Genomic DNA, 15172 nt, shown 5'->3' with positions numbered 1-15172 from the left:
ACAAGCGCTATTGTTCTTCATCCTGCTGTGGCAGGGTACAGCTAGTAATAGTACTAGTGTGTAATATAATAGTTACCCATGACAGTTGGGGGAATACCAGGCCCGTGCTCAACAGCCGCCTCGAACATGCCCAAGCTGGGATAGGCTTGGAAGATGACACGGATCAGCAGCGAGGTTTTCCCCGAGGAGAAGTTCCGCATGGACATGGTGGCCGAGGAGATGTTGGCCAGAGTGAGGCTGGCGCACTGCCTCGTCTCGCCATGCTTCATGTATCTGTCGGCTGGAATTTAGAGACAATTGGTCAGACGAAATACAGAATTCACATTTTTAATGTTTATTCAAAAAAAATTATGTTACATAATTTACAGAAAATATATAAATCATTTCACCTAATTTTATCCATAAGATCAACCACTATAATAAAGCTAGGATTGGGTGTATGGGGATCAGTATTCAGTTTATATTTTCAGTGTGTTTTTTAACGTGAAGTTTAAAATCTTTAATTTTATTTATATTTAATGAATTAAAAAAATTTACTCCAAGATATTTATGGTTAAATGGCCCCATTGAATTTTTACATTTAGAGTTGGGAGAATTCAAGTTTGTCTGAGTAATTTATTGTTTTTAAATGGTGTAGTTTTATTTAGAATATCTATATAATTAAAAATGTAAATCTTTGTTTGTTCAAAATCTTAAATCTCTGAAAGTTCTTCACCAATTGCTTTGAAATTTTGACACAACTTTGCATTCAAATATGTGTGTGTTTTTATATATCTATATTATATATACGTCACCTGTGACAGGTAAAACATGATTTTTGTCACCGGTGAAAAGTAAAAACATACAGTCAAACTTGGTTATAACAAGCACGAGGAGACCTGCTCCTTTTAGCAGTTAATCGTTATTTTTTTTTATTAACAGTATAACGTTTTTTTACAGGTTTTTTTTTTCGATGTCTGTCTCACTAGGATAAACCTGTGTCGAGACAGACGTATTGAGTACATAAATTAATGTTTTAATATTTACATATAATTTGATACATATAATATTTCATAACATTAAATGACAATGTGAAAATGATAAAAAATAATATATAATAATAATTTATTTATTTATTTTATTTATTTATTTATTTAACGCCCAGAGGGCTTTTACATGTGGTGGTACAAATTTAATGACAGTATTGAAACATAAGAAAGAAAAGAAAGAAATAATAAAAATAAAATTACATAAGTATATGCGAGAAACAAAATTAAAAATATCAAGAACATAAATTAAAAAATACAGCGATTTGACTGGTTTACAAAAATATAACTTCCATTTAGGAATAGTATTGAAATAGGTCTTTTACATAATCCACAAAATTCGCAAAGTTAATGTTAAATATATCGACATCACCTAAGTATTGGTTTCCCATAGTGTGAAACCGTTGTATTGGGGAGTTCGTTTTTAGTTTAGTTTGTATAATAAATGATAAATTGGTTAATCAGCATCTAGTACATACTTATGAGGGGATTTTTATAAAATTTTTGATCTTGGATCTGTCTTGGCTGATGATCCAAGACTTGATGTCTGTTTTATATTTCGAAAAAAAATCGTTCAGTCTAATAGCTAGTGGGAAAGCATTATATGTATAGCCTTGTTGCAAAATATCTAAAATTTCTCTGGCCAAAAGTTGTTTTAGCGAAAGGGATTTGTAAGAGATTATGTCCTTTGGTTCTAGTATCACGAGCAGTTTGGACATTGTCAAAAGTAGTTTTGTGTTTGAAGAGGTATGCTAGTATGTTTTTGGCATAAAGTTGCCTAATGTCCATAACACAGATTTTCTTAAAGATTTCATCCGAGCTGCTTGTGATTGGTAGTTTAAGGATAATCTTTATTACAAGTTTCTGAGCTTTAGATATTGGATCAATGGCGGCTATATCCAAACTAGGTTTTTTAAAAGTCGTACGTACCTCTTACCTACCTACAAAAGTACAGTATATTTTCAAAATACGAGTAGGTCTTGCTAAAAAAATAATTAGAAAAATACACTTTTATTACTAAATTTATTATCTATGATTGTTTTAAAGATTTCACTTTCATGCTTCTCAATTTCCCCCTCAAAACAATCAAGGCACTATAACTATCATTACCTGGTTCAAGGCTTCCAAGAAAAATATCACAAAATTGTCTATCAGTTTCAGTGCCGGCAACCCGGGCTTTTATTTAAGGTTGGTTCTGTACAGATGTTTTTTTTTTCATTACCCTCCTCACTAGACATAGTCTGTTCTGAGGCTGGTAATAAACAATTTATATATAAACCAAATGTTTAGTAAAAAATAGTAAAATAAAAATAATAAGAAAAAATAGAAGTAGAAAAATGAGTAATATAAAAATAGAAAAATAAGTGTAGTACTATATGTGATTAAAAATTATGTATAAAAATATGAAATGAGTATTTCGTATTATAATTAATGGTAAAATTTTGTAATTTTGTTAGAATTTGTGTGCAGTATGGTTTGTAAAATGCATTAGATGTTTAGAATATTTCTAATATCTGTTCTTTGTTTTACCATCAACCAGTTTACAAATCTTTTGAACACCCAATTATTACATATCCACTACTTTGTAAGTACTGTACCTACAGCTTGTAAAATCGCACTTGCCACAAATAACTAGCTTGCTGGATTATTTTGGTTTTTGGCTGTAATTTTTTTTCTTATGTCTTTTATTATTAGTCCATCTGTAATCCAAGGTTTCAATTTTGTTTGTTTTTGAATTGGAAGTGATTTGTTTTATGTTTGTCACTTTTTTAATATGCGATGATAGAGTTTTTTAAAACTTTATGGCACCATGGTCGGCGCTTTTTTAATATTTCTTCCCATTTTTCAGTTGTCAGTGATTTTTGTAACAAATTATATAAGGGTTGGGAATATGGATAGTTTAATTTAGATTTTAGGTTTAGTTTTACATTTGTCTCATGTAATATAAGACACGCGTTGTGGTCAGTCATATTTATTTTCCACACAGTAGATTTCATCATTTAGATGTTTATACATGTGATGTAAATTAGTGTATGTATTTATGCTTATATTAAATACTTGTTAAATATCTACATTTTTATAGTGATTGTCCTTTGGGGTATTGTGCCTTATTGTGTTGCCTCCTCCTTTAGCCAACATTTCAGACAGCCTTGCAGTGTACATCGACAGGGTAGATTTATAGATTGTGGTGAAAAGTATATTTATTTGTGTAGAAGTGATACAGTACCTACTATATGCATTAAGTCTCTTAATGTAGTTTTCGGAGCTTAGTTTTGCAATAACCGAATAATAATACATGAGGGGATTAATTATGTTGAGTCAGACGTCATCTTCAATTTGTTGCTGGGGCAGTTCCGTTATAAAATAATTCATAAAAAGGAAATAAAATTATTTACTAGTAATGGAATTGTATTATATTAGTATTATATTTATTAACGAAATATTCCCGTGTAAAAGCCTAAAAAGGACATTAATAAATAAATAAATAATACCGAATACAGTGAACTATCATGTTCAGCTTCGTGGTCATCACATTAATGGGGTTTTTATGAATTTGGATTATCTCCGAAATTAGACATGCTCAATGCATTTTGGGCCTTCCCAGCACTTTAGGCACATATGCAAAGTAATGGCTAGTTTCTTATGAGTGTTTGGAAATTGCCGATTTATCTAGTTGGCCGAATTTACACGCTCGAAAATATTTTGTGATCCTTCTAAGGGATAGTTCGTTCTGTCTGGCCAACATAAACAAAATCAGCTACTTGGAGCATTGTTAACCAGTTCAGTGCCAATCACTCCCATGGGTGGTCAAATGATATGTAATTTTATTGGTCACAAAAACTTCATTCAGCAAATGTGTTAAGAAATATAATTAGACTTACAGTCCTCCAATAAGAGGTTGATGTGTGCGATGGCGGTCTCGGCAGAGATTTTAGCTTTCTCGGAATCAGACGGGATCTGAGCCTCCCTATCGCACATGCAGTATTCGGGCAGGATGCCGATTTGAGAACATCTGCCCACAAACATAAAAAACTTAATTAATTATAATTGCTTCAAGATTTAGTTTAAAATAGGTTACCTTTGTGTTTAATCTTAACGCGGCGATATGTTATGGAAAATACATTTCTTTTTATTTAATTTAAAAAAATATATTAACAGAAATAGCAAAATGAAATCTACATTTTTAACTTCAAATATGCTCAGGGAATGCTTTTTTTAAAATCTGAATACACACAAGAGTCCCAACTGCGAGCTAGTGAGACTATGGCATCCCCAATTGGGGTGTGTTGTGAGGCTGAAGTGGGGGGATGGGAAGGAGATGGAATAGGAAGGTGGGGGAGTGGATCAGGTCTGGTCACCAAATACGGCTAAAGCCGTTTCGAGCAACGTTCTACAATTCTGAATGGTGGTCTTACACCAGAGCGATACCGAGAGAATCTTCTACTCTGGAACGTACGGCAAGTATACTATATATTATTTTGAATAAATGAATAGGGAATTCTCTTCACATCAAAAAATCACTTATTATTAATTATTCATATGTAGAAACACTTCAGACACAAGAATACATAGTTTTTATAATTTTCAAAAATCATTTATTAAAGTTATAATGACTTTAAAAACAGGCGCGAACGAAATATTTCAATGCAGCTAAGAACGCCCGGTGATTGATCAAGCGTTCAAGGGCGAACGATGACGTCACTGTTGACCGGCCTGAGTAGATCCTGCAAACCGATGGCGGCGGCGGCGGCAAAGGAGTGACGTAGCGGTCAAGATGGTGCATGACCGTTTTCAGAGCCGAAATAGCACGCAATTTTTAAAACAACTACAAAAAATTGAAAATGCATTTAAAAAAAAAGAAAAAAAAGAGGCACATAATAAAATAATTATCTTTATTGAAATAAATTATTTACAAAATGCACGAGAATTCCCTATTGCGAAATAACACAAATTCATTAAATAAAATTTACTTGAAACACCGGGATTTGAACCCGCGACCTTTTAATTGCTAGTCGAGAGCCTTGCCCTCGGCCGTCTTATTAAAATCCATTGGGTATATGCTAATACACTCTGAATATATTATGCATCCTACTAACAAATTATTCATATAATACGAAGAAACAAGAGAACTTACGTCCTGTTATCATCAAAGGGTCTGAGGATGGACTTTCCAATGGCGTGAGGTCTGAATTTCTTAGGCTTCTCTCCCAAATCATCTTCGGCCAAGTCGACCAAGAGTTCGTGGATGTCGTACCAACTTAGCAGCCTCTCTGTGTGATGGTTAAGCCCTTTCTGAAATATAAATAACATATGTTTTAACAAAACTGGTTTTAGAAAAAATATAACATCCTGGAACATAAATGAGTCAAATAATCATATATGATTCTACGCACATCGCGAAATCATCACCATTTTCAATGATTCATCAATGATTCAGCATATTCATGTAATGAATAACTTCTCTTCTGACTGGTTCTTTTGATAACACGCAAATTACAGGTAATTTGAATATGTAGCTAACAAGCTTTAGAATATTAAAACCCATTAACCACTTAAGGACTATTATAAGGGCTATTATATGCGAGTATTCCCACACCCGAGATAACACGGGAAATCTTTACCTGGAGAAAAGACCACTCCCGAATATACTCAGATGAAAATAAATACGATTTATGCTATGAATTCAACTTCGATTGATTTTATCGATAATCTTATAAATATATTACCAGTAGACCGGCAACGCTTTGGTATTACTAATATCTTTCTCAGGCGTCTCTAACTTCTTTCACCATTTATTACTGTATTTCACAATGTCACTGTTAAAAAGCTACATTACATCGACTTTAATTCGACTTTGTATTTCATTCCGGTGCAGAGATATTGTGTTAAGTATTCCTCGGGTGCCCCCGACTTCTTCTAGCATTCAAACCACTCTCTTAACACTCCTGACACTAATAAGAAAATTGAAATTTTTAGCGACATTGGTCGTCTATTTTTTGAGTTTTGCGAGCTCAAACATACCGAGGCTGAATCTTTATATATTAAGATAAGACATTATGAATCAAAATCCGTTGAGTAGTTTAGAAGAACTAAGCACACAAACAGATAGCGACATTATTTTAGTATAATAGAGATGAACAAAAATTAATATTTTTTGAAATCCTTTTACATATATCTTTGCCCACACTGTGTACCCTAATATCATCTTTCAGTCCCCTTTGGTCTCATAATGGCTTTTATGAAGGGTATATATTTTCAGTAAATAAAATACATTCGTAAAAAAAATGTGTTTTTTTTTCTTTCAATTTTTTAATGATTACTGAAGGGGTTAAAAATAATTGCTGGACGACGGAACATGATGGGTACAAATGTTGCATTTTCGGCAAACCATAGGTTAACAAACCGCATAATATTTGAATAGGGCACTTCTAGCATAAACCTCCAAAACTAATGTTTGAATGCGCTATAGTTGATAAATTTTCCACATTATGCTGTGATCATTTGTCAATATGGCCTGTTTTGCCCTTAGAACAACAAGCGTTTATCTGCCTAGGCAATGCTATGTGATATTGAACTCTAAAGTAGTACTCTCTAGAGTCCAATGTCGAGCAATATTGTGCTCTAGAGAGTACTACTTTTGAGTTCAAAATCACATAACACTGCCAAGGCAAATAGAACCTTGTTAGCATGCTATACTTTTGAACCTCATGAGAAGATATGTATACTATTATGCCGGCGCCAGACATGTGTTCAAATAAGTGAACACTTATTTGAAGACTTTGCTCACACATTTGGTCACTTATGTGTGTTTCTGCCAGATATGTGTTCAAAGATTTGATCACTTCTTTGAGCTCACAGTTTTCAAATAGACCTCACATAACATGGACGACGATTTGGTCGACACAGTTTGCTTATATTATTTATGTCCTAGTAATTATATCTTACACGTGCAAATAAATAAACAAAAACAGCCAAAACGATTAGCGATTCTCATCACGATTCCGAAATTTCAGCCTGTTCGATTCCATAGAGCCAGAAAAAATGGCTTTTAATGTTCGAAACCAAGTCTGTTAAAGTGCCCATAGTAATGATAAATTTTCCAGAAATGCTACCTTATGCAGATTTTGAGACTGATTTCGATTTGGACAATGATTCTTATAACGATTCCGAATTTTCAGCCTGTTCGGTACCATATAGAGAGAAAAATTGACTTTTAAAGTTCGAACTCAAGTCTGAAATCAGTGCCCATAGAAATGATTAATTTTCCTAAAATGAAACTTTATGCATATTTTGTGACTTTTTAAATTTTAACCATTATTCTTATAACGATTCTAAATTTTCAGCCAGTTTGGTACCATAGAGCCAGATAAATTGAATAATAAATAAATAAGCGCTACTGGGCTTCCCGCAGTGTGGCAGGCATGCAAACATTTTGACTTTGATTCCTTTGATGTGCGCCAAAGAAACCGACACGGAACGGCAAAGCGCACTTAAGTGCGCAAATAAGTGAACACAGTATCAAATGCCCGTGCCACACATGTGAACACTTATGTGAACACTTCTTTGAACACATGTCTGGCGCCGGCATTACAAAGAGCATTGATAGATCAGTGGTTCCCAATGAGTGGTACACGTAACCCCAGGGGTACATGAGGTTGCTTGAAGGAGTACGCGCATGCAAACATTAAATAGCCGAAATATATTTTGACTCATATTGACAACATAAGTAGGTCCCTAAACAGGTGGCGGCACAATATGTGATTTTATTATTGGAATTGTTATGCCATTATGAGGATTAAGATTTTGAAGTAAATAAATTTAATTTAGCTGCAAGCCGAGTTTGGGCTCTTTTTCCAAGGGGTAATCAGGAAAAACTATTTGGGAACCACTGTGATAGATGAATAAAGTAAATTAATAAGTTGTCCTGAATAAAAGAAGTTACCTGTAAATGCGGGTACGTCTTCAGCAGAGTCTCCGGAAGAGATATGCCTAGGAATGGCATTCTCTCCTCGATCCGGCCGATGAAGGTGCTCCGGATGTCGTCGAACCTGTGTCCGTGGTCACCCATAACCAGTATTACCGTGTTGTTAAACTTACCGCCATCATACATCCTAGTGAAGAATTCTACGAGATCGTTGTCCATATTCTGGAACAAATTTTAAAATGATTTAACCTTTGGAATGCCATCCTCTAGCGACCTAGTACTAGATACACATGCTTGTAGCTCGCACAAAAGCATGACAGTCGGGGTTTTCCTCATGCCAGTGGCATGTGTATAGTTTTGCTGCCAGAAACTCTAATGCCAGTAGCTCGTATGCCATTCAATCGTACAGTGTTTGATTTTTCATATGCCAATGAGGTGGGGGGTGTGGTGGGAGACGCGCGGTATGTCTGAACACGTTCTGCCAGTAGCTAGCAGAGTTGCTATTTTCGCGATCTAAATTGCTTGGTGATGGCGATGAAGACTCTGAACTCCACTATGCACTATCGCAGCTACCAGTGCTTGTGGGATACAGGTTCACTGCAAAAAAATAAAATTTCAGTTTGTTTCTTATTTCTTCCGGTAACTCCATTTCAGCAAGCTACACGCGTGTCACTAGAGATGTGAGTAGCTAAACTACAAGCATACGAGTAGTTGGCATGCCAGCTACTTGCCAAAAGCATGCTTTTCACTGGCAAGCGTATTCGCAGTTTTTGTGTGCCAGGGGAATTTTCTTCCAAGCTAATGTTTCTCACCAGTCATTGTATTTGAAAAAGTCAAGTTTGCTATTCAAAATCACATTATGTCTGAAAAAACGTGTGCAAAGTGATATATTGAGATTTTTTTTTTAAAACCAAATTTTGGTAATTGTAAATGTGAACACCGCACAAGAGTCCCAACTGCTCCCAAGGGTTGAAGATAGTGGGGAGGGGAAGAGGAAGATGGGGGAGTGGATTAGATCTGGTCACCAAACACGGGTAAAGCCATTTCAAGCAATGTTTAAATTCCGATTGGTGGTCTTACATAAGTGATACTGAGAGTACCTTCCACTCTGGAACATGCCGCAAGTACACTATATATAGTATTTAAAATTAATAAATTGTGAAATAACACAAATTTGTCAAATAAAATTTACTTGCGCACGCCAGGATTTGATCCCGCGACCATCGAATTGTTATTCGAGAGCCTTACCCCTCGACCACGGAGCTATTATGTGTTGAACTATTCAGGTCCCTAATTATGTATCCTAACTTTTTGAAATTAGCTTATTCACACCTAAGTAAGAACATTTGTTCAACCTGTTTTTTTATGTATATGACTTTTGTTGAAATTGAAAATAATAATTATGTAAAGTACATTTTCGTTATTTTAACTCCCCCTTCTCGCCTCACCCATCCTGGGTGCGCCACATCAAGACAGGACTATGCTACTTACGTTCAGTCAATTATAATGTCAAACCACAAAGTGATAGTTTAACCTGTTTCTTACGTTTACGGCTTTCGTTGAAATTGAAAATAATAATTATGCAAAGTACATTTTCCTTATTTTAACTCCCCCCTTCTCGCCCCACCCATCCTGAGTGAGTCACGTCAAAACAGGACTTCGCTACCTACGCTCAGTAAATTATAATGTCAAACCACAAAGTGATTGTTTTCATTATTATTGATTATTAGTTCAAAATATCAATGAATTAAAATTTATCTAAAAAGGATATGAAATTCCGGCATGTGTTTTTTCAACAATTATTCTTATTTTTTTATACAATCGAGATGGTAAAAATATTCCAAACAATAATGAATAAACTTACACAAAGATAATAAGTCATTTATAAATGTCAGGTTTTTGTTGTTGTTACATTAATTAATATCTTTCAGTTTGTTGATTTTTAACTTTTTCGCCGCTACGCGCATCAATTCATGCGAAAGTAATTTGTGCCCCCAACGCTACGCACATCATATGATGCGTTTGACTTTAGCAGCTGTATACTACGTAAATACGCGACGAATTTAGCAGATAACTGAACCAAAAAATAGTTCAATCCTTTATCTTACTGACATCTGACGTTTGCTGGTTAAAATATAATAAATTGTTTACATAAAACATTGTGAAGGCGATGATTCGTTAAATCTTCATTCAGTCATTTGAATGTCGCGCCGCTGAACCGTTGTGTCATCCATAGTATTTCTTAGGTGATCCAATCTGCTTTGATGGACTTATGCGTCGATGAAAAATATTGACCGATTTCCATTTTGCGAATCTTTTTAAGTAATTTATTTTTCTGTGATACATTAGTTTGTTTGTGAACTTAAGTGACGTGACGTGTTTTAAAAATAGTTATTTTACTCAAGACTTTTTGATTGACTTTCGTTTGTTTGTGAACTTGTGACGTGACGTGTTTTAAAAATAGTTATTTTACTCAAGACTTTTTGATTGACTTTATTTTGTGATTTTATTTCTAAATTTTGTGGACAACCTAAATAGTAATATATCTGTCTATATTTATAGGCTTACAGTTTATATATCAAAATTGAACTCCCTTAAAAATGGCAAACCCCAGTCTTACGGAAGACGAAATTTATGAAACATTTTTAGACATTGACTCTGATTTAGAAATAAGTGAAGATGATCAAGATATACCAATTACTGAAGAAGTTAGTGACAGTGAAATAAACGCCCCCGGGACAAGCCAAGATCATGACTCTCGTACACCTAACTTAGACTATACCGTAAATGCAGACTGCTTTTCTTCTTGGACCTCTGGTCCATTTATTCCAATAGTTCATGAATTTGATGATTTTGTGTCAGGTTTTGATCCATCCACTTTATTTTCTGGTAATTCATCAGAAATTGACTTTTTTGAATACTTCTTGAACAAAGAAATAGTGACAAAAATGGTGATCGAAACTAATCGATATTACATAGCCACCATATCAAAACAAGAACCTTCCCAAAAATCCAGACTTCGTAAATGGGTTGACACATCTGTCGAAGAAATGTACATTTTTTTTGCACTGTTAATGTTAATGACGAGAAACCGACATCTTACTATCGAAGAACACTGGTCCACTGACCCATTGCTCGCTAGTACAATTTTCGGAAAAACCATGTCTAGGGATCGTTACGAAATTATATTGCGAATGTTACACTTCTCAAACCCCAACACACAAATTCCTGGTGACCGACTTTACAAAATTAAAATCCTAATTGACCATACCCGAAAAATGTTAAAAAAAAACTTTGATACCTTATGAAAATTTATGCATCGATGAGAGCATAATTGTTTTCAAAGGGCGTTTAATTTTCAAACAATATATACCATCCAAACGTCACCGGTTTGGAATTAAAATGTTTGTATTGTGTGACGTGAAGACGGGTTTTATATTAGACTTCATTATTTATTGTGGCGAAGGGACTGACATAACTGACTCTGAATGTCTCGGAGTTTCGGGGGCTGTAGTAACGACACTACTTCAAGATTATTTAAATAAAGGACATAATCTTTTTATTGATAATTGGTACAGTAGCCCTCAACTATATGATTTTCTCCATACAAACAAAACCAATGCATGTGGTACGGTGCGGAAGACACAAAAAGGCATGGCAAAATTTAATAAACTTAAAAAGGGTGAAATGAAAGCACAACATCGTGGACCTCTGTTGGCTTTAAAGTGGTGCGATAAAAGAGAAGTTCACATGCTAACAACCTTACATGACGACTCCATGGACATGACGGGAAAAGTTGATTGGAAAACTCGTCAACCAATTATGAAACCCAAGTGCGTTCTAGACTATAATAAGTGTATGGGTTCTGTTGACAAAGTGGACTTGATGTTAAGTAGTATTAATTGCCTGCGAAAAACAATTAAGTGGTATAAAAAAGTGGCCTTCCATATTATTGATCTGTATTTATTGAACTCTCATATAGCTTTTAAATCAATTACAAATAAAAATGTTAGTTTAGCAGATTTCCAATTAGCCGTAATACGACAATTGTTGCAAAAATATCATGAAACTTCCCGATCTGAGCCTCATTCTCGCTCTTCACACGATCTACCTCTGAGACTAACTGCTAAGGCATTAGCAAAACATATGCCCCACCCAATAAAGGGAAATAATTCTCAAAAACTTCACCGAGCCTGCCGAGTGTGCGCCATTTCTAAAAAAAGGAAAATGTCCCAGTATAAATGCCCAGAGTGCGATGTGACATTGTGTATGTGGCCATGTTTTAGAAACTACCATGAAAAACAAAACTTATAAATATTTCTCCTCGTGTTAACTTTTTATTAAAACTTTATTTGTTAGTAGATATAATAATAAAAATAATTGTGTTTTGATGATATCAGCGCAGTGGTCCAAATCCCATCAGACCGGGTAAGTAAATACTATAAACAATATAGCAGTGTGCATGCGATGGAGACAGTTCTTGTTGATTTCTTGTGATGGGTCACTGTTTATAATATTATATCTGTATCCTGCGGTTTATTGTTTATTTATGTGTTTCAACAAACTTCAAAAGCATTAATAAAGCTTTTAAGATAAGCAAATCATAAATCTGTCTAGAAATAAGAGATTTATAGTTGTTTCAAGTGGTAGGTTTTGATTTTCAAAGTGAGTACCGCATAAGAGTGTAATTTTCGGTACATTTGATCGCGGTGAAAAGGTTAAAAGACATCAATCACAATGTTAGAGACTGAATTATATTTAGATGAGACATGAAGCGAAAAAATAGGTTCCGTTTTTTTAACCTTTCCTTATCTGTGGTGTGTATTTACTACACATTGCTTCTAATAACTTTAATAACTCTATAAATATAATAAATTCTGGGTTCAGATTTTAGGTATTCCTCCATTATACATTTATGTACTGAATTAAAAAATAATATATTACATAGTTTTCAAATTCAATTAAAAATCTAAGTTTTTTTTTTAAATCGTGAACAAATACACCAATACAATCAACCGTGTGATACTAATACGCGAAGAGTGTGCGAGGAAATGACACGCTATTGATGTCCCGCTTTAATTCGCTATGCGGGAACATGAGACATCCACACTTCTGCAGTTGTAGTTTTTGATTTAGACCATCGATACCTACAACCGCACAGCTGTGTTTGTGCCAGCCGCCAGCCGCTAGTCAGTTGGCCGCGAACCGTCGTTAGATGTGGACCCCTCGCATGTTTCTTTAGCATCTGCCAATGGTTTTTTCATGTTTTCAGCAATTAAATTACAATTATTATCACTTTTGATATAAAATATAATAAACATAATCGATTAGCTATTCATATTTTTCCGATATTAAATTGCTTATTTTGAGATGTGTATTGACTACACAGCACCGGAACGCAAGTATTTTTTTAGCACAGTAAGGGAAAGGTTAACTCCAACTCACCACGGACTCTCCTAATGCTCTAATTAAAACTACCAAATCCGGACTACGCCGCGTATCGCATTCTAATATTGGAACAAGTTGCGACGAGATATTAGTAGGCAGTAGGGCCTCTAATTGTAGATCTATGCTTTCACCTTGTTACCTTCATATTCAAACTTCCGTGCTTTTGATTGCAAAAAGGATTGAGTAATTTTTGGAAAATCACTAATGCACAGTGTAAAAATGCAACCATTTTGTACGGTTTAGATTCAACAAATGATGGTTGCGCTGGTTCAATATTTCCGTTCATTAACAATAAAATTGAGCTGTCTAATAATGTAAGGATTAAAGGAAGGGGATGGGAAATGCCACAGACTTACCTTTATCAGCTTCTTTTTCTGAATGCCTCTTCTTGGTTGGACACAGCATGCATTTAAATAAATATAACTGTCTTTAAAAACACATATGGATGCACAATATGATTGTTACAACAAGATATAATAAGGCTAGTTCACCGGCGGTGCGTATGTGTGATATTGGATGGTTTGCAGTGCGTTTGTAAACAAGGACGCCCTTTTGTACATTGCGTTGCATTCACATTAGGTTTGTCTGTGGTTGTTAGGGATTTCAGGAAATTGGATTTGGAATTGAAACACAAGTTTTAGGCAACTCAACTACTTGTGAAACAAATTGATACTACGTAGGTGCCAAACCGGCGCAACCAGATACTATAATAGTAACCCTGTTTGTGCGCCCCACCGTTAAGTTAGGCAGGCACCTCTGGACTGGAGCCTCAAACACATGATAAAATACTTGACTCTGTGCACAAATCGGCGGTTCATTTGACATTTCTCAATCTTGGACGAACAGATTGCAGATTTTAGAGCACAGACGTTAAGTGGGAACGATGTCCTTGTTCTACCAGTATTCTAATGGAAGATGCCCCGAATGCGCGGCGTCTTGTGGAGACGATGGGTCAAAAACAAGGGGGAAAAGATTATAAGATGAGATCTGCTATAGTGTGAACACCCACCTTGACATCAGTCAGATACTCGTGGCTCATCTCGACAAAGAAGCTGAGTGCAAAGTAGCGCAGGTCGCCCATCTCCGCCAGGAACTCCTCGGTATAGTTGAGCATATGGCGGTAAGAGGGCTCGTTGCCGACGCAATAACGCCAGCGGGAGCGGTCCCAGAAGCGCAGCTTGTTGTTGCTAATGCTGCCCAGCGAGCTCTTGAGGGACACGTATGCTGAGCGCCAGTAGTAATCCACTGGATCGCGGAGGAAGCCTACGTCCAGCAGGCTGAAGGTGGCGTCCAGGTATTCTTCTGCATACCTGGAATTTAAGAACATCCATTTTAAAAACAGGAAAACCGTGTTTATTATAAATCAGTGCAAACATTTACATTAACATAAACTGTTTTTGGTAGACAGCCAACGGATGCCAGGTGGTTTAAAAAATTCTATGTAAATAATACAGATGTGTTTACATTGACGTCACAAATATATTTTTATTTTAAAACTGTCGATATTCAGAATCAGTAGATATACAGAGTGACAATGACAAGAAATCACAATCTTATTGGATTTATAGATAACAGAAGTATTTGAACAGGTGAAATCTTGAAAGATTTCTAAATAATTCATATTTACTTTGAATACTAATAAATCAAATACAATGTCAAAGTGGTTACATTATAATATATTACCCTTCACAACACTGGAACTTCTCAGAACTTTTTGTCACAATGTATGTCTTTCAGTGAAACATCACATCACATACAAGACTTCCAAGTACGG

At 35.2% G+C, this 15172-nt stretch overlaps 1 protein-coding gene across 2 annotated transcripts in view; it reads right to left on the bottom strand.

The window, feature by feature from the left end:
• The window catches only part of LOC149411244 (uncharacterized), a 64020-nt gene that overhangs the window by 5292 nt on the left and 43556 nt on the right, over positions 1–15172 (bottom strand). For both annotated transcript variants that reach the window (XM_089647489.1, XM_089647490.1), the window contains exons 5-9: positions 14408–14708; positions 7969–8172; positions 5161–5318; positions 3908–4038; positions 77–280 (exon numbers count right to left, since the gene is read on the bottom strand). In XM_089647489.1, the coding sequence (XP_089503615.1) occupies positions 77–280; positions 3908–4038; positions 5161–5318; positions 7969–8172; positions 14408–14708 (998 nt within the window). The remainder of the gene's footprint in view (positions 1–76; positions 281–3907; positions 4039–5160; positions 5319–7968; positions 8173–14407; positions 14709–15172) is intronic.

The sequence above is a fragment of the Hesperophylax consimilis genome, chromosome 26, assembly GCF_061612785.1.
Source record: "Hesperophylax consimilis isolate HC1 chromosome 26, BYU_Hcon_1.0, whole genome shotgun sequence".
In the NCBI taxonomy this organism is placed as follows: Eukaryota; Metazoa; Arthropoda; class Insecta; order Trichoptera; family Limnephilidae; genus Hesperophylax; species Hesperophylax consimilis.
The sequence above is the reverse complement of the archived record's forward strand: the minus strand, read 5'-3'. Positions and strand labels throughout refer to the sequence as shown.